At 36.8% G+C, this 19,041-nt stretch overlaps 1 protein-coding gene across 1 annotated transcript in view; it reads right to left on the bottom strand.

Moving 5' to 3' along the window:
* Positions 1 to 16,714, bottom strand: part of Etv1 (ets variant 1) — a 93,842-nt gene extending 77,128 nt beyond the window's left edge. The window contains exons 1-5 of the mRNA XM_013023999.1: positions 16,617 to 16,714; positions 16,060 to 16,191; positions 15,065 to 15,152; positions 13,517 to 13,564; positions 4,573 to 4,626 (exon numbers count right to left, since the gene is read on the bottom strand). Coding sequence (XP_012879453.1) covers positions 4,573 to 4,626; positions 13,517 to 13,564; positions 15,065 to 15,152; positions 16,060 to 16,104 — 235 coding nt within the window. The 5' untranslated portion in view covers positions 16,105 to 16,191; positions 16,617 to 16,714. The remainder of the gene's footprint in view (positions 1 to 4,572; positions 4,627 to 13,516; positions 13,565 to 15,064; positions 15,153 to 16,059; positions 16,192 to 16,616) is intronic.
* Between the last annotated feature and the right edge of the window lie 2,327 nt (positions 16,715 to 19,041).

Below are 19,041 nucleotides of genomic sequence, written 5' to 3'. Positions count from 1 at the left end.
AGTAGCTGATAATCTCCATCCAGAAATCTACCTATTTTAAATCATTTCCCTTTTGCCCTCCATTTAGTACAGTGAAATTAGCTGATCAGCACTGTTAAACAATAGTCTAATAAAGTCAACAGAAATATACATTTCATCTTTCTTTTTATCAGGCTATGCCAAAATCAGTTTACCTTTGTTTATATTTTTCTCCCCCAGATACTAGAGCTTAGAGCTAGGGCCTTGAGCACTTGCTAATTTTTTTCTGCGCAACGCTGGTGCTGTACCACTTGAGCCATACTCTCATTTACAGCTTTCTGCTGATTAATTGTGAAGACTTTCCTGCCTAGGCAGGCTTTGAATCAGGATCCTCAGATCTCAGTTTCCTGAGTAGCTATGATTACAGGTATGAGCCAGTATCACCCAGCTATACATTTCTTTCATAACAAAATGTTTTATTCATAAGTCCCATACATGTTTCACTCACAAGACAATAAACATATTTGTTATATTATCAGTAGGCACAAATTCAGTAAAATAATAGCTACTTTGGTCTAAAAATGTGTGCTTAAACATTCATTGTTTCATCACTTTTTCTCAGTTATGGTTACATACATTGCAACACTAACACATCTCTATCTTAAAAAGGGATCCATAATTCCAAAATATGGAGAAAACAAATACTTAGAAACTATGATTATGATAACAATTTCCCTTGTTACGTTTCTAGAACATTCCAGAAATGTTAAATGTATTTCCTGAATTGTCAATGAGTTCATAGTCTTAACAGATGGATATATGCATCCATATTATTCTGCAAGACAAGAGCTTCTAGTATCCTGCTAGTGTTGTAGTCTAAGATAGTGAGAAAGGCTAAGGAAGACTTGAGTGAAGTCTAAGCTGAACATGAAAAGGGAAGATTTTAAGCCCAGAAAGCAAATGTGAAAATTTACAACAAAGCAAAGTTAAACCTGCCCGAAACTGATCTGCTTGAAGAATTGAAAAGGTTAGATGGATTGAAAATGCAGTGAATGAGAAGGGAGGGTGCTGAAGTAGCAAGAGTTAAAACATCAAAGGTAGTCAATTCCTGATTAGAGAAGAATTTTCTGAACAATTCAAGAAACAGGACATTGTCCTGTAGGAAAAATTAACAAGGCCAGATGGCACTTGTTACTGCAAAGAGTTGGTTAGAAGAAAAGCAAAGGCAAAGAAATCAAGTAAATGTTGATTTCAGCTCAGGCAAGGCAGCATGTGGGTATGAAGGAACTAAGGACAGAGTGGAGGCCATGAAATGAAGATAATTTTTGAAAAGGAAGAATCAACAACTTGATTCATGATTTGAAACCTATAATAAAGAACTGAGGTGGCTGAAGACACATCTTAGATTTTTCCTAGTGGATAGCAATACCATTAATTTAGGAAACCAAACAAAAAATTAGAAGAGAAATTTTGGTCAGGAAACGATGGATACAACATTGCGCTTGGTGGAGTGTAAGTTGTAGATAGAGTTTGTGTTTCACACAAACACCCAGCTGACAGTTGATGAGGTAGTCCAGAGATGTTGCCTTTTATTTCTGGTTTGCAAGGATGGATCACCTAGCTGGAGGTGAGAACATGGAAAAGAGCTCTTCACAATTACATTGAGCCATACAGTAACCATTATCCACATATGTTTGAAATTAAAGTACTCAAGATTAACTAAAGTTAAAAGGCCATTTCAGTAGTTCACAAGGCACATTTCATATGTTTAATGGTCCATGTGACTTGAGTTTACTCCACTGGTTCACAACAATGTAGGCCATTTCCAACAACACAGAGAGTCCTACTGATGAGCATGGACTTGGAGCATGTAAATATAAGAGAGGATTTAGAGACCTGCCCCCAAGAAAGAAGAAATACACAAAGAGGAGGGAAGTACAGTAGAATGGAGTGAGGGGAACTAATCAAAGAAGGAAAAAGAGAAATTAAAAAGTCATATCACTGTGACCAATACAGAAAATCTAAAGCAGACAAAATACTGAAAAACAAGACGGTATAAACCACTACCTCTAAGTGACTTATTTTTCCCCAACATTTGATCTTGTATTGAAAATGTGGATAGTATTGCACTGGAATCATTACCAGTTTCTTCAGATGTATAATGAATGACTCAAGCAAACGAAATATTTTACTCAGATGATAGTTTTACCTTTTAGGAAATATCTAAGTGACCTCCAGGAAGAGAAACATTGGCAATATGGCCCGTTGCCTTCCCATATTTTAATCAATAAGGGAGCTCTTGTATAGCTACCGTCCTTAATCCTTGTTCTTCAGGGAGTTTTTAAGGATCTTTAATTAAAGTCTATATTACTACTGGATATGTTTCTTGAAAATATATGTCAAATACCAGCATGCAGATATCTAAAAGCACAAAATATTCTATTCTCAGATCAAAACTAAAGCTAATGGAACAGTAATTAGAAGGAAATGAGAGATGATTGTTTTATAGGCAGAAATTTCATTTGTTTCTGGAGATAGTATAATAGTGCAACAATGTGAATGTGCAAAGGACCACTGAAGACTACACTTAAAATGATCGATTTGTGTGAAGCATAATTTACCACCATATATATATATATATATATATATATAATGTACATATATATATATGCACAAGCATATATATATGCACATGCACACATACATATTTTTTCTCAGTCAAGCTGAACTAAAAGTTGGAACACAGAGCCAGGAGCTGGTAGGTAGCACCTATAATCCTAGCTATTCATGAAACTGAGTTCCACAGGGTCATGCTTCAAAACCAGCCCAGGCAGAAAAGTCAGTGAGACTTTGTATCCAAAATATTCAGCAAAAGCCACGATGGAAGCATAATTCAATTAGTAGGGTCCAGCCAAGTCAGCAAGCAAACCAAATGTGAAGCTCTGAGTTCTGACTTCAGTAAGATTAAAAAAAATATACAGATAAAAAAATACAGATAAAAAGATGCAACATGGAAAGAAAATCTCCAAGATACCTCTCACAACCTCTGGGAAACTGGAACATAGCAAACAAAAGTTTAAAACATTTCCAGCAAGTATCTTCTACCTGAAGTAATATAAATATCTGTGACATTGAGGTGAGTATGGTGTAAATATGGGCTTTACACATTGTAAGGAAGCACACATCTCTACTGTTGGTTCAGCTTCATCTGAGACTATAAATGGCCTGGTATGCAATACCAACAGAATAAAGAGGTGTTAGGCCAGTGTCATAGTCAGTGTGGCATGTAAACCTTCCTCATTATAGCCAAAGTGACGTTCCACTTTTGTTTTTCTGCTTTCCATTAACCTCGGTCCAAAATGATCAAATGAAAAGTTCCAGAAATAATTTGCAATATTTAAATTACTTTTATAAAAATATATTGTCATAATTTTTGTTGTTGTTGTTTATTTCATGTTGGCACTAGGATTTAAACTTAAGAGTCTCAGGCTCTCCTTTGGCTGTTTTAGGTAAGTTGGTATTCTATCACTTGAGCTTCACCTTCAGTTCTGCTTTTTGTTGGCTAATTAGACATAAGAGTCTCACTGTATTTCTGTTCTGGATAGTTTTGAATCTCAATTCTTAGAATTCAGCTTTCTGAGTAGCAAGGATTACAAGTGTACACCACCAGCCCAAGGCTCTTCTATTTTATTATTATTTCTTTTTATCTGTAACTTGTGCCTGATTTATAAATTAAGTATGAGAAAAAAGCATAGCATATGCTGCACAATGTTGTTCTGAACTATGCATAGTTTGCGACGTCCGCAGAACTTCTTGGTACATAACCCTGCAGAGAAGGCAGGACTACTGTAGCTTCTTTCCCTTACTCTTTCTCGGGTCAGTAGCTACAGTTAGCTGGGAGAATGGCAAAGTATAAATATCAGCAATAAACCCTGGGGCAACTATGTTTGTGCTCACTTGGCAATTAAGGGAGGGCAAGTATCCCATGAATCACTCCTGGTGTATTCCCTGACAGCAAGACTGTCATGTAGTCTTGGGAGCAAGGTCAGAGAAAGGACACAGGAAGGACCCTGAAACAGACCAATGGCTGCTTCCATTTGTGTTCTCACACCTAGAAGCAGGAAGTTTCAAGCTAAAAATGAAATTAAAAGAGGTAACATAAAATAGTACCCTAATCCAATGAACACTTGGTTTAGAAGCTTTTCCAATTTCTACAATAACTAATTTCATACAAATTTTAACTCTGTCTCCCACCAGCATGAAGACCTTTCCTTGGGAACGAACTGGCAAAATGGAAGTAAACACTTGCACATTCATGGATCACACCCTGGTCTGTCTCCAAGGATATGTACCAAATATGGAGAATAGAAGAAGCATCTTAAACAACTTGGTTTTCCCTGCCCACTTCTGGAAACTTTGTTCAGGTCGTACAGTGACTCAGCTCATGTGGCAAGCTGACATCTAAAATCGCTTCATGATGACAAGCTAAAACAGACATTGTCTCAATGTCAGAAGTGCAAACCAACCAAAGAAAAAGAAGGAAAGAAGACAGAAAACAGAATGGAGGAAAGGAAAGGAAAGAAACAAGAAGTGAATCACATTACATATACTTACAACTTTCAGCTTGATAGTCTGGCACAAACTGCTCATCATTGTCAGGTACCTGAGCTGAAGAAAGAAAAAAAAAAATTAAATTAAGACAGGAACTGCCAAGCCATAAGGAATGTCAAATCAGATCTGTCAGGCAAGGTCTTTTTAGGCTGAGATCAAACCTATGATTACTTGCCAATAAGCTCCTATTTAAAATGGCCTTGACAGTCAGAACTACTTAGGAGGGAACACAGAAGGGCCCATTGATGTGAGCTAGAAAACATAAATATGTCACAAATATGGTGGCAGGTGTAGTCCCTATCAATTTCACTTGCCAGATAGAAATAAAAGAGCCACAAAATAAAAGAAGTTACAGGATTTCTATTTCCTGCAGCGTTTTATTTTGCAAGAGTTGAGCCAAAGGTATTTCAATTCACCACTGCCAGAGCTTTAGCAGCCCATCTAAATGAACAACATGATTCCTTTCAGTCTTGTGTAGCATGCACACACATCTCTCTGCATTTTTAGAAATGATGACTTTTGATATGTTCCATCCCTGGCAAATGCAACTACTATTATTTCAAAACATTTGCTTTAACTTTAACATTGGAATGATACAAACTTTTAAAAAATGACAAGATCTGCCAGTAATTTGGGTCACATATAACCAAGTAATATACTGTAATAATTATAATTATCATAATAAAAATAATAAAACAAATGCCATATTTTCATGTAAAATATTTTCCTGGCTCTCTTCAGCACTAACAAAAAGAATATTCCTAGTTTATCAGTTTTAATGTCAAATGACTTCCTTATTTTTAGTAAAGGAAAAACACTGAATAGCAAGGAGCTAAGGCATTTAACAATGACCAAAACTCAAGGCTACTTTTTCACTTTGAAAATTTTTTCATCACAGTTGATTGGGACACAGAAATAACCCATTGCAAACTGCACATTAGAGAAATGAGTTTGGATAAATATACATACCCTTATGTATACAAATTACATAAAAGGAAAGTTAGATTCATTTGAACATGGAAAACATAATTAATTATCCTCTTGATTAACTCTAAGTATGATTTAATTAGCTAGTATAACTTCACTAGTATTTTACAATTACTTTACTAACATTGAAAGTTTTTAATGCAATCAAGTTACATTGTAATAAACATCCAACCATTTTATTCTTTATGTGAAGTGCTTTTTTAAAACAGAAATACTTGGCAAAGTAAAAATTTATGTTACATTATTAAAACATAACTATCTAATTGCCTGTTATTAAAGTATAAGCAGTTTGACACTCAGCTGTTTTCTAGCAACTTCCTCCCAAACATGTAAATTTTACTTTATTACAGAAACACCACTTTCTCCACTACATGAAACTAAATGACAAATAATATCAAGATATAATGAATGCCTATTTGATCGGCATACATGGAAGAAGGTTTTCTCTTCATGTGTCACTGTATTTGATACTATGGTGGTGATAATGGTATTACATCTAGATAACTAATGGATCTGTGTCTTGCTATCTATGTAACTTTGGGTAAATTATTTAAACCCACTAGTTTAATAGTGATATTAAAAAGTCGTGTTTTATATTTTGATTTTGGTAAGGATTCCATAAAACATTTAAACAAGGTAACAGATACGCTAATATTTCTTTTCTACAGTCAAAAACAAAAAAGTACTTTAATCATAACTTAGCTTATTATCCCAACGTCTAGTGACTTATACTAAAGACAATCTAATGAGTTATACCGGAGACAAGAAAAGACATAACAAACTGTCTTTTGACATTACATAAGCTTGATGGTTCCCATAGACTCGTAAGTTATCAGGGAAGTAGTACGCTTTAAATTAAACAGCAAAAATAATCTAAATATTTTAATATATATTTAGGAAGTAATAGCAAGTAAGCAATTAAATTCTGCACTGTCCCCACTATAGCCAGATGTTTCAGAGTTCTCTCTAAATTAAGATTGAAACATATAACTGTTGAGGTGTTAAATGATCACCCATGGCAATTATTGTGCTTTTAAAGAAATCAAACATTAAATATCTCACTTGCAGGAATAGTTTAAACAGTCAATGAGTAGCAAAAACGTATTTGTAATTTAAAAATTTAGTATGAATAGACTACATGCTACTTTTTTTTTTCCTGCTTATGTCCTAAAGCAAAGTTCCAACTCCACAGTTCCAAGTACAACCTAGAAGTCCATGATGATATGTATGTATTGGCAAATGAAGGGGACATAGAAACTATGCCTCACAGATACAGAGAAAATAGCTGCATGCTAACAATCTGTGTTAAGAAAATTAAAAAAAAAAAAAAAGAAAAAAAAGAAGGATAAGAAGTACTATTTCAGTACAAAAATCCTTTCCTTAACATTCTGAATAAATACTTCACACTTATGCTTGAACATATTACAGAATTTTAACAAAAAACATATGACTCACATTTTCACAGAAGCTGATCTTAAGAAACTGAATAGACCAAATGAAGCAGCATGCTACTTAAATAGACAAAGGCTTAAGTATACCTCTAATTTCAAGTTGGAGTAAAAGGGAAGAAAGCATTTTAACTAAAAACACAAGTTGGATCTGGGCAAGGAAAATATGACAAAGTATTGCCACACTTGTATCATTCATTTCCTTTTTTTTTCTCCTCCCCTTTAATTCATGAGAATTTTGTGAAAAAGCAAACTACAGCTGCCTGAAAATTTGGAGTGATCCATACTAAAGTTGAAAATTAACAATGCAGGCCAACCCTTTAAAAACGTTTTTTTTCCCTGCTATTATCTCTTATAAACTATGCTTAAATGATCACCTTTGGGGAATAAAAATGTTTCTCTCATGTAATTAAGAGGAAGGAGAAGAGAAGGAAAGGAGAAGATGAGAAAATACATACCAAAAGACCAATAAAAGGCTTTCAAGAAGATTAAGCATGTAGATTGTATTGGTAATAGCTGAAGCGGCTTTATCGGTTCATTGTACATTAATAGACAAGTTGCCATCAAGTCTCAGGACCTCAGCTTTAAAAGGAGAGCATCTGCATGCTCAGCTAGATTTGCTTTACCTAGCTTATTATCCAAGGTGTTCTTTTCTTTTCCTTTATTTTTTCTACATAGCAATACATATTAGGGTAAAGAAATTTATAAAAATATTAATCCTGACCTAAATGTCACAGAAACATCAACCCTCATTTTTACTTCAATATCCTTTTCTTAAGTAATCTTGCCTCAGGGATAGACAATTTTAAATACAGCTTGCCTTTACTTTACACCTATTTTTAACTTTTAAATAAAACCATATTCATTACTTTAAAAAAAAGTGACCCGTAAAAAAATTTTCAAGGTTAGCTACAGGCAAATAAAAGATCCACTCATTTTTGCAAGCTAACTGATTTTCTTTTAAAACTAGGAACAAGAAGAAAAAATAGAAATAAAGCAAACATCAAGTATAAAAGGGGTTAATATTTAATTAAAACCAGTTCTATCCACTGTAACAATGACCTGGAGCCAAACAAGGCGGAAGATGTATGAGTCATTCTTTCTGCCAGTGAATGAGACAGCTGATCTCCTCAGCCATTCCTCAAGACAAGCAGGCAGAACTGGAGTTCTGCCCCCATTCACAAAAACACAGTCCAGCCTAAGCCATGTGGCCCAACCACAATCTTTTCATGTCACACCCTTCCAGAGAACTAACGCAAGTAAACTTGAACTTGCAATATAAACACAGTTTTATTGCTGGGCCTCAAATAGAACTCAGATCCATTCAGAAACATGTTTAAATAAATGGCAAGTTTATATACATGTCTACATATATAGTGTGTGCGTGCATGCATGTGCACACGTGCACATACACGCCCACACACATTTAACCCTTCGTGCTTTACTGAATAACTTGTGACAGAAATTTGAATACACAGAAATAACAAAAGGAAAGTAGAAAAACAGGAAAATAAAAGAAGGAAAGATGGAAGGAAGGAAGGATGTAAGGGAAGGAGGGAGGGAGGGAGGAAGGACGGAAGGAAGGAAGGAAGGAAGGGAAATGAGTTAGGGGAACAACTCCGTAGTAGATCTAGTAGATCACTTGTTTAGGATAAGAGAGGCCTGGATTTGATCCCCAGGACTACAAAAAAAATTAAGCAATGGCTTTCTTTTCTTGCTTATTATTAACAGCTTTTATCATAAGAATAATGGAATACTGTGGAGCTTTGTAGCATTTCACTCTGAATCAAAGGGCTAGAAACAAACTTTTCTAATGACATACAAGTTTTGTTTTAAAAAGCAAAACAATAAGAAAATTAATCTTTGCACAAAGGTACTTACTTCTAAAATAGGCCTCAGGCCATGGGACAAAATAATCTAGAGTCCCCTACGCCTAGTTTTATAGCACATCCGGTTTTAACATGAAAACGACTGTACCCATGTAAAAGCATTAATTAATGCCAAAGTATAAACATATTTACGCAGACAGAAAAAAGGGGAAAGGGCTATTTCCCATGACAGAAACACCTTTAACACTTTGTAAGTTCTTTGGACGTGTTGTGAAAAAAAGAAACCATGACGTTTTAATTGTCTTGAGTCTCAAATCAGCTTCAATTTACAACTAAATTGACCTATGGGGGCTTGAAAACTGAATGGAAACTCAGAGACAACTAGCTATTGTTTGTAGCCAAATACTTTCTCTAATGCTACATGTCTGATTATTATTAATAAGAACTACAAGATTGTATGCAAGTCAAAGAAATTAAGTTAAACCCCCAAATGCAAGAAATTACACATTTCCTGTAACTGAACTAGACAAATCCTAGGAACATTTATTTGACATTTACTAGGATCTTCTAGCAAAACTACATCAAGCTACATCAACTCCAGTTTTTCCATTCAAATAGAAAATTTACTATTTTGTAAAACCAACTTAGGTGAAAAAAAATCCATGTATTTTAAATGAATGCTTAGAAAGAAAACACATTCACTATCTTTAAAAGTCCAAATCAGAAGTCTTTAACATTTACAATTTTCCTGATATACTATATACCAGTATACACACAACATGAATGAACTCCTCCTCAAGTCTATGGATTTCTGAATTTAATGCTGAATTCTCACTTCCTGTTTTGTGTAAACCACTCACACACACAAAATATAGTTTTTAGAGCTTTTATTCTTTACTTCACCTTATGTGGCAAAAAGAAAGTAAAAAACATAGGAGCCCACATGTGATGTCATATTCTATGGAGAAAAGAAACTGAATTTGTGAACAATAAAAATTAGTGTCTAGTGGCTCTGTATTATAGATGTAACATACTATGTCACAACAGCATACATGGTTTCTGAAATAGTGTTACAATGATCTTTATTAGGGATTTAGCATCAGTCTTTGAACCTTATCATCATTTGAAGATTACTTAAAAACAAAAGGGGGAAAAATCTTACTTGCAGTAATAATATAGTTGGGTATAGGAAGATTGTCTGTATTAAACCACTAACAAATATTTCACTCTGATGGCAGCAAATCAAGAGCTAACTTTTCCTTATAAAGTTAAGATCTAGACCCATAGCAAAATAATAGTCAAAAGTAAAACCTGTGTGTTTGCATTAGCTTTATACTTGAATTGATAATTTCTCTGTAGGTAAGCTTGAAGAAGCAAGCTTGAAGAATGCAATCTTTTTCTTAACTCAGTTACTTTTCACATCCTGCTATTTCTATCCCTGATGTTAGAAGTCCCACTTTAAGTATGACATTTTAGGACGCCAGTTACCAAAACACTAAAAAACCAATTTAGGACCAGAAGTTACTATGGTGTTGCTAGAATTAAGTTTGAACTTATTTTGTGGGAGAACATAATTCCAATTGCCCTTCTATCAGTAGCAATCTATTTCAAAAGTCAAAGAATCAATAAAGAATTGTGCAACAATAATATAAAGTAGCTATGTTAAAAATTATAGTAGAAAGATCCTCTCATTAAAAAAAAAATCTACTTCCATAGTCTTTAAAACATTAGGTTTTCTATTTTCCTCAGAATAAGATGATTATTTTAAGCAGTGGTATATATGGTTAAAACTTTTAAATTACAATGTTAGTACTTGGAAAGTGAAATTAATGTAAAGTTAAATTCTTCACAAACACATTTTAATTCCTTATATGAAAATAAACTTTGGAGGGGAGGCCAGTGAAATGTTTTTCAGAGGACTTCACTGAATTGAAAATACTAGCTCTGGTTCCAACCTCAACTCAAATAGCCATGTCTTATCTATCCCAACTTCCCCTTAGAGATAAATCCATAATATAATCTACTTATGACTAACGCATATGTCACACTTAGTACAAATTATAAAAGTTCTTGCAGGATAAAACAAATTAAACATGCTAAGCTGTATCACTTTTAACTATTTAGGAACTTCAATAATTTTTTTAAACATGACTATCATCACAACTAACTTGAGTCTCTTGTCTAATAACATTGTTTTAGACTTATTTAACCCCCCAGTGAGATTCTAACTCATGAGAGAACTTGGTTAATTGCCAATGATCTTTTTTAAAAAGGTCAAGATGCCTTAGATTCCATGGTCACTTACTTGGCTTATGAAGATCATGAAAAGAAATATGTATATGGTTCATAGTGTGCCAATTTAGAAATGTTTTAGTTTCTGGATATCCATAAGAGCATAAAAGGACAAATTTAGCTACAAATAAACTAGGATAATAGGAATCCCTCCTTACCTAATATTGCTCAAGGAATTGGATAAGTTAAGTTAAAATATGTGGGCCAAAAATGATTGTATTTAATTGCTAAAAAGAAACATAAATGTGGAACCCATTAACAGTAAGAAAAATTATTAAATTATACTAAATTTTTGCTTATATCATGATTTGCTAAATTAATGTAAACTACTTTGAAGATGTTTAAATTATTCTAACATGCAATCTTATTCACAGTTTGTAAATAGTTGTACACCTGGGTATTCAATAAAACACTCAAGATTAATTTCTGAATTTAATTAAGCTTATGAATTATTTTCTAAGTAAAAGCCTATGTTCCTCCAAATATATTAGTCATTTTCTAAGCTCATTTCATATAAATATAAATTTCCAGATTTATTGACAGGAACGTTCATAATCATGGATAAGAATATTTCATACAGAATTTTCAAAGATAAATTCAGATTAATTATTCAAATCATTTGTCTAAGGCTATAAGACACAAAACAAGTCAAAAGTTTTAAGAAGATGTACTAAAACTGATTATAAAATGGTAAGTCTGCCATAGATTCCTCAGTTTAAAATTCCAGAAACAGAGTTGCTATGCATATTCAAATCTTCTAGAAAGTACTCTGACTTGGAATCAATCAGAATTAAACATTTTAAGAACAAACAAACCTTCCATAACAATGAAAACAGGCATTTTAAGTTATTTGGGGTGAGTAAATTCTCCCATAAATATAAGTCCCAACATGCACCTTTGCAAAATTGAGATAAAAGTTAATAAAAAGTACCTCTGCAAATTTTCCATGAAAAAGTAATGTTCAAATATATGGCTCATGTTTCGATAATAAGTAATCTATTGCAATAAGTTTCAGTTATAGACAAGCAAAAATGACTTTTAAATATAACCCAAATTTTCATTAATACTTACCTTTCATTAACATCTAAATACAATACAGTCACACTTTCAAAAGACTATTAAGCAAGCTATTTGACTTAATGATTCATAAAGATTGTGAAAGCTTTTTGGAGAGCTAAAATATTATCAACACAAAAAACTTACTTTACATGCTAAAAGCAACTTGATCAACTGTATTCAAGACAACCAGATAAAACATAAAACGGATATAATGCTTCAATCAGCTTAAAGTAACACCACATCACTTGAGTTAAATTCAGAGACCCTCTCTCTACTTTTAGCCATCTTCAAATTTGTTCCAAAAACCAGGTTTCTCATAGAATATGAAAACACAAACACAATTACAATTAATGCTTAAACATCTGTAACTTTCCCTTTGTGTTCCTCACATAGCAAATCATAAAACTAATGTATCATTTAACAAATCAAATCCAAAAACAGAATTTCAAATCATACAGACCAACAACAACAACAAAAATTCCTCAAATGCAGGCATTTCTGAAAATGTAGAAAGCTTTAACTGAAGCAATCTTATGTTTCCTATATAGAAAGTTGCACAGAATAAAATTTCAGCAAAAAGAATTCCAAATTCCTTCCAATGTCTCCTTGACATAGTAATTAAACCCTAATAAAAGTGACAAAATAGCAAAAGTGAATTTCAATAAACATCACATTCATAGTACTACATGATAGATATTATTTTAATCTTCAAATCCCTCCAAGATTTATTTTAAACCCATAGATTTACTAAGTATTGAATACACACCAAATGTTCTGTGTTGTGAGCAGGGCGGAAAGAAGACACTTGCACTTAAATCTTGAAGCATCCCGTCCTGATGAACCCAGAGAAACTAATTTCTGCCATCAGCAAAGTCCTCCACCAGAACACCAAATAATGACATGCGCTGCTCTAAAGGAAACAGCAAACCAGCCCGGCTCTGGCTCTAGGAGGTCTCTCGAGGTACAATAATATAAACCTGATCAATTGCAATTAAAATCTGAACAGAGGCTTAGAACTTGAAGTCTTGGTGCATTAGTTCTTGCCAAAAGCAGATGTGATTGTGAGCTGGAAGCAATTTCTCCTGGTAATTTGTGATGACACTGGGTAGTACAGCCCCAGAGTCCCCAAAGACAAACTCATCAGAGGCTCTAATGTATGCATGACACATGAGGTGGCTCTTTTAGAGCTCAATTAATTGGGCTGAACATTAAGACAGCAAGTTCAGGACTTCTTTTTTTTCTTTCTTTCTTTCTTTCTTTTTTTTTTTTTCATTTCTTCAGATGCTTCCTCCTCCCCCCCCCCCACCCCTTTTAAGCAATTTGTTTCCTTACCTTCTGCCAGCCATGTTTCCTGTAATTGACTTAGATCTTGAAACAGTTCTAAAAAAAAAAAAAAAAAAGTCAAAGATATAAACATAAGATTTGCAGAGCTTTGGGCTTCATTAAATGGAAATGTGTTTGTCATGAAATTGGCATTAAGTATTAATTTGAAGAGAGGGAGTTCATGGAAAAGAAAATAGGATTCTTATTTAAAATATCTTAATAACCCTACCAACTTTTGAAGCCCATTAGGCAACACTTTAAGAAATTCTCTAGCTAAGTAAATAATAGTCAGTTATCTTCCTCTTTTATTTTCCTCCTTAACAGTTTAAGAAGTAAGCTCAGAAATACCACCCCCCAAAAAAAACAAAAAACAAAACAAAAAAAAAACACTACACATGCACTAAAAGTCACAGAAAGACTGAAGTAGAAGGTGGTCTATTGTCAGATAACTTGTCTTAAATATTCTCAACTCTTGCTAAAGTAAAAAAAAAAGTAGGGGAATGATTAGAAAGACTGGAGAAGCTTTATTACTGTCTTTTGAATCTAATACAAGATATTAACAGGACTTGGGTTCTCAGGAAGTATGCTTTTCAGGTCTAATGCTTCAAAACTAAAGGGAACAACTTCAACAACTCCAAGTTCTTAAAGGAAAAGTTTTGCATTAATGAGTTTTTTAAAGCATAAGGTAGATAATCCTCTAGCTTATGTACATAGTCAAGACCAAACATTATATCTTGCCATATAGGGGAGAAAGGGAAGTATCCAACTAAAGTATGAAGATTTGGGGTTAGTTCCTGAATTCAGTATACATAAATTTAAATTTCAAACTGAACTTTGATTTCAAAAATATCAGAGTATCTTGAAGTCATTAGGAATGCCCCCATATGGTTGAAATAATATATAGATATCTTATCAACAGTTCATGAAAAATCTGCCACCTAATTTCCAAATAGTACAATTATTAATTAGGCCTTAAGTAGGACTCAGTGAACACTTTAAGGCCTCTTAACAAGATGTTATGACTTTACAATGTAGTCATCAAACTCACTCATAAAAAAAATCTGATAACAATATGATTTCACTATACAGTAAATGGAAAAATCAATCATTTGAATCATTTAGCTTGTAATAATGTTGAGAGAATATAAGCAGTGTACCTAACTGCTTATTTTGTCCTACTGTATTGGATATTTTAAAATTATTATCTTAATGTAGAAGATTAGTTATAAGCCATATGGACAAGAATAAATATAAAAGGATGATTAAAGAAGAATGTCACTGTTAAGTTTTTATTTCCTCCTTTGTGGTAGGAACATAAAATATTCACCAATGCAAATTGACCCATTATGTAAATTGCTCTGAGTAAAAGTCTCAGTTAAATTCAGTAATTTCAAAATTGCTTACTTTTAAGATAATACTGAAGTGTTCCCCTTGCTTTCAAGAGTAGAAAGTGTGTAGGTAAAGTGTATTTGTGTGTGTGTGTGTGTGTGTGTGTGTGTGTGTGTGTGTGTGTGTGTGTGTGTAGGGGGGGGTTCTGCTCAAAAAATCAAACCTCACCTTCTGAGTCATGAGCCAGATCTCTGTTAATGAATTTTCTTTTCCTGACATTTGTTGGTTTCTCGTTACAATTTCTCCCACGCTGACTCTACAAAAAGGAAAGATAAAAATCCTTTAATAGAATCTTTTAAAATAAAATCCTGTAAAACCTTAGATCTCTCTCTCTTTCTCTCTCTCACACACACACACAAATATGCATACATAACATAAGCCTACTGATCCTCTCTCTGAATAGACAATGTTGATAAGATCACTTCTAATATTCATTTTCTGCCTTCATTTTCATTTAAGGCTGGAAATTCATCAGCAAGTGAGTGATTTCCCAATGCTGATCTTAACACTACTGTTTATCAGTCATATATATTCATGGTATCTCAACATCCAAACATTAAGCTCTAACACTTAGTCCTCTCTCTCTCTCTCTCTCTCTCTCTCTCTCTTTCTCGTTGGATGAACACTAGATTTAAATGCCATGAATTTTTATTCTCTCTCAGCACCTCTCCCAAAAGCAGTAACAGGAGAGAGAGAGAGAGAGAGAGAGAGAGAGAGAGAGAGAGAGAGAGAGAGAGAGAGAGAATGAGAGGGGAATAAAAGTAACAAAATCCAGAATCACCCCGTGTAAACAAAAAGTGTCAGCATTTGTCTCAACTTCATTCTTTTCCATGTGGCAGAGAAACCCAGCCACAAACTTTGAGGCCAGCAGCTGCTGCCCTCCCTCTCCGCTTCCACTCATGAAGGGAACTTTAATCCGGAAAAAAAAAGAAAGAAAAGAAGGGGGGAGGGATATTAAAAACAAAACTATGCCGTATCCAAATCACTGAAAGGTAAGCTCATTTTGAAGATGGGACTGCTAGAGGCAGAGTCGCCCTACAGTGGCAACAAAGCAGATAAAGTATCTGCAGTCCCAACCCCCTGCCCCCTCCCTCTCATCTCTCCCCACCCCACCCCGGTCGGAGTCAAGTTTATAAACAGCAACTTTCAAACGGAGCACTCACTGGGGTGACCACGTAAGGCACTTGCTGGTCATAAAATCCATCCATTCTGCTGCTCTTCGCAAATATTAGCTCAGTGTTTTATATTTTGAGCATTTAGCTGGAGATTTCCTCGGGATCTGGACTTCTAGCAACCTAGAGGGGAACAAGATGGCTTTTAGGCTTAAAAAAAATCATGAATGAAGCTCTTAAATTTGCATAGCTAATTACCCTCTGACAGTCCCATTCACAAAAATAACCCTCCCTACACCGCCTCCTTCACCTGGATCCAAACAGAGCTAAGAGAGTTCACAATTTACGTATTTTTTGGTAGTAGTAATAATCCGAACAAGAGGCTATGTATTTATTTACACTCTCGATGTTTCCCTGGGCGATCGGTGTGCCCCGGGCAGCTCAGATTCGTAAACGTGTGCAAAACTAGCAATGGCGATCAACGAAGACTTGCTTTACACCTAACGGGACTAAAAGAGACGGAGACACCTCTTTCCTACGGATAGTTTTTGCAACCCACAACCATGCAATTATCTGGAGAGACAGGAAAAGTTGCTGGAAAGACCCACCTGAAGGCCACGCTAGGAGAACGGCTGCAAAAAATTCCCTCCAAATTTAATAAAAACATTAATTATTGCCCAGCATTTCCCCTTGGAAGCCGAAAGCGCCTCTGACAGAGCTCAATTCGGTGGTTTTTCCTCTACTTCTCCTCCAGGGGCCTCCAATCCAAACTGATGGATCGCTGCCTCCCATTGGCTCCACGTCTCTTTCACAATATCAGATTTCGGGCTGTCAATCAGGCGGCTGGCTGCCCCTTCCCGCGGGTCGCCTGCGCCCCTCGGCCCCATCCAGGGCTCTGCCTGCGGCGCAAAGGTCTGCGCCCTGGAAAGGACACGGAGAAAATCGACTTCCTTCCTAACTCGCCGCTTATTGTTAAGGCGGCGGGGGTTGCTGAAACCATGTCTAACCGAGGTGCCAGATCTCATTACTTGATGTGTTTGGTCCGCTGTTGGGGCTGATTCCCTTAAAAACATTGTTCCATGGTTCAGGTGTAAACTCAGAGGACGGATCCATCAAGTCTGAGTCTTCCCAACCTCCCCTCTCCCCCCCCCCATCTCCAGTCTCTCTACTCTTGACCCCACTAACCTTTCTGGCCACGTTTTCCCCTCTCATTTTTCAACATTTATCATTACCGTTGCTTATCAAAAGATTTGTTTTAAATCCATCCTCAATTAAAACCAACTCACGGGACAGGAAAATGATCTGTGATGGGAGTATGTGGAGGAGGGGGTATTTATTAGGAAGGGCGAAGTGTACAGAGTCACCTAGGCGAGGAAAGTATAAAACCCCCGGTCTTCCCCACGTATCCGTAGGAGAATAGGTATTCTCGCTCCACGGCGGGGGAGGAGGGGAGGAGAGCGGAGGGAAGGGGTGGCTGGGGTGCCCCAGGGACCCGCACGTTTCCTGAGCTTTTGTTATGTATACACGAAGGCGGAGGGTGTCGCTTACTGTACCAGACGCTTTCACTTCCTCTGGAGCTTTGAAACAGCCAGAGCCCAGAGTTTGGGGGCTAGCGGTCAGAAAGCTCGAGTTACAAGAACAATAACCAGGACATCTAAGAAGTGAGGACTGCCAGTCTAAAGCCGCTTGCCAATGGAGTTTGGGAACCCCTAAAACGTTCCCGAACCAGCTAAGAGTCCAACTGGGAAGGGGAGGCCTCCGATGGGAGGACCAGGGGGGTCCCGCAGGGCTGAAATTCACCGAGGATCCTGATGGCGAACCGAGCCGGTGACCGGAGTACGTTTCCGGCAGCTGTGCTGCTCGTGGGAAACGTGCTGCAGTTCTCAATTTCTGTTTCAAAGTTTCTGTCCTTAAATGGAGCTTTGTGCAGACACATTAAAATGGAGTGTGAGCGCACCACTCCGTTCGGGACCCACGGAGGAGGGGCAAGGGCTCGACTGTCCCGAAGATCAGCCCTGTTCATTGGGAATATAATGAATACCTGGACGGCCCGCACAGACACTGTGCGGACACGGCTGAGCTCCGCGCGCGCCTCCACCAGCGCTTTGAGCGGGAACTCTCATTTTAACCCTGGCCCGGGATCGAGTCCGGGCGCAGCCCGGGCCTCCAGGCTGCAATAGTGGAGCTCTCCGGCAGTGTGCTTTGTGAAACGCAGCCACGAGCGGAGTCCGTAACCAGGGCGCCCCGCCGCAGGGTATTCCCGGGATAACTAACCCAACCCCAGTAATCCCAGCAAGTTTCCAAAAATCCTTCCCTGCGGCCGCAGCCTGACTGGTATCCGGGGCAACCGGGAGAGGGTGGAGCTGCTGGGTAGGCTCTCGGGAGGTTCTCTCCACAGCCAATAACAAACCGTAAATCCCCAGCCCATTGTTGTTTATAGCTGACCCCGCAGCGCTCAGCTTGGTGATTGGCCGCGTGAAGAAAGGGGGCGGAGCGCATCCCGGCCCCCGCGGCCACCTTTCGGCTCCATTCACAAAAATCTCGGCCTCTCCGAGTCACGTGGTGGGGGGGGGCGAGGCGGGGCAGGGGAAATGACACAACAAAGGCCCAAGCTCCCAAAACCAAAAAGAACTTTTTATACCACGCTCTCTCCGTGTTGTCCCCTCGGTGCCACCGACACTAGACGAAGGAGCTTTGGGTCTGGGAGTAATAAAGAGAAAGAGAGAGGGGAAAGAGAAGAGAGGGAGAGAGAGAGACAGACAGACAAGACTGACTCACATGGAACAAATTCCGGGGTGCAAAGTCTAGAAGAAAAGCTGCCCCAAGGACGAGGCTTGAGGGCTGTGAGTGGGAGAGAGGTTTTAGGAAAGACTGAGACTTTTTTGCTGGCTACTTCCTCCAGTCAGCTTTTGAAAGTTCAGAAGAGCTCGACTGTGGAAAGCTTTGAGTTTTCTTAGTGTTCTCCATTAACGAGTTCTGATTTCGTCTCACAAAGTCATTTCTTTAATCTTTCCGAATATTCTAGGTGTTTTT

The sequence above is a fragment of the Dipodomys ordii genome, unplaced genomic scaffold (genome assembly GCF_000151885.1).
Source record: "Dipodomys ordii isolate 6190 unplaced genomic scaffold, Dord_2.0 Scaffold72, whole genome shotgun sequence".
Classification (NCBI taxonomy): Eukaryota; Metazoa; Chordata; class Mammalia; order Rodentia; family Heteromyidae; genus Dipodomys; species Dipodomys ordii.
The sequence above is the reverse complement of the archived record's forward strand: the minus strand, read 5'-3'. Positions and strand labels throughout refer to the sequence as shown.